Raw genomic sequence first — 1,727 nt, forward strand, 5'->3', positions numbered from 1 at the left:
AAATAAGAATAAATTAAAAAATATTTATATTATATTATAATGCTTGTCTTATTCTTCTGCAGAGCCAGAGAAGCAGATGGTCCCTGTTCAGCAAAACAAGACTGAAGGTGAAAGAGAATATCTTTTATCACAAACAAAAGCCTCAAACTTTTTTGTGCCATATCCCTGCTGCAGAGACAGGTTACTACAAAACACCCACATTTGGTGATTAAAAAGCTCCTGGAGTGACACATTGTTACAAAACAAAGCAATACACCCACTTTTTGTGACTAAACAGCCATTGGATAAGCAACACAATTGGTGCCTTAGAAGCTGTTAGAAAAATCTACAGATCGCTACAAAACACCCATATTTTGTGATTAAAAAACTGCTGGAGATGGAGTGACAGGTTGTTACAAAACACTCACTTTTGGTGCCTAAAAAGCTGCTGGTAAAAAAAAGCCACAGGTCGCCACAAATCAATCATATTTGGTGACTAAACAGCCAATGAAAATGCGAAAGCTTGCTACACAACACCCACATCTGGTACCTAAAAAGCCACTAAAAATACAGCTACAGTTTGCTACAAATCATTTGCATTTTCTACCCAAAAAGCTGTGAGATAATGGAGTAATGACTTTTGTTGTTTGTTCGTCTTGAACAGTGGTCTGCTGTGGTCTTCAGATTGACAGGTGTCTCATAACTCATATGTCACTTTAGAAACACTGATATGATTCGTATGAAAGGTGAAAATGTAACATATCTGTGGTTTGCAGGAACTTGCAATGCCAACATTTTCTCCCAACGACTGAGCTGATAAGAAAAGGCCATGGTGCAATTCTTTTGAATGAAGATAATGATTTTTAATCTTCTGAAAGAAAAGCGAGGGGAGCTGCTCTCTCAGGCAGCGGGGAGGATGACTAGATGGCAATATGCAGGAATCACCCCGCCTCCATACTACTACAACGGGGAGAACGGCTGTCCGTCCAGCTGGCACCACTATGGGTCTCGATGTTTTGTCTTCATTAACAGCCCGATGGCCTGGATAGATGCTGAGGTAGCGTCACTTTACACCATATTACATACAGACGTTAAATCCCTCTGTACTGTTACTGGAGACATCATCCAAAAGTCTCATAAATTATTCCTAAATGTCATATTTACTTTCAATTATATTAAAATTAACTTTAAAGCACAACTCCAAAGATTTGTCTTTTTTGTACTCTCGTTCTGCTCTCTTAGAAATACAACGTTAAAAAAGAAAACAAATTGTGGATTATTCTCATCTCTTCTTTCACAGAAACACTGTTGGCCCTATGGTGCCAATCTCGCATCCATCCAAGACCAGTGGGAGTTCAATTACATCCAGGAAGCTGTAATAGACAGAGGATATTACGGACAGGCCTGGATCGGTGGCACTGATGCAGTTCGGGTAATGTGCAAAAATCTCTTCACAGAGATTCATCCTTGTATTTGTGTTTCATGCTCTTCGTGAATTCAGATCTCTTCGGAAAAATTCTCATTATCAATCTAGATTATTTTGGTTTGAGTTGTCAAATGCTGGAGATATCAGCTGTAGAGATGTCTGTCTTCCCTCCAATACAATAAAACTAGATGGCACTCGGCTTCTGATCCTCAAAGTGCCAAAATAATATATTAAAAAAAAAACAACAGCGATGTCTCTTTCCAGAAATCATGACCCAGTTACCCAAGATAATCCACAGACTCTGTTGTGAGCAATTTCCTGT

The 1,727-nt window shown here is 39.0% G+C and overlaps 1 protein-coding gene across 1 annotated transcript; it reads left to right on the forward strand.

The window, feature by feature from the left end:
- Positions 1-62: 62 nt before the first annotated feature.
- On the forward strand, positions 63-1,411 carry LOC121965199 (ladderlectin-like; the record flags this gene model as incomplete). Its single annotated transcript, XM_042515354.1, has 3 exons — positions 63-107; positions 858-1,036; positions 1,280-1,411. Coding segments are annotated over 3 exons (356 nt in total), but the record flags the coding sequence as incomplete, so codon positions are not given.
- Positions 1,412-1,727: the final 316 nt, after the last annotated feature.

The sequence above is a fragment of the Plectropomus leopardus genome, unplaced genomic scaffold (genome assembly GCF_008729295.1).
Source record: "Plectropomus leopardus isolate mb unplaced genomic scaffold, YSFRI_Pleo_2.0 unplaced_scaffold18998, whole genome shotgun sequence".
In the NCBI taxonomy this organism is placed as follows: domain Eukaryota; kingdom Metazoa; phylum Chordata; class Actinopteri; order Perciformes; family Serranidae; genus Plectropomus; species Plectropomus leopardus.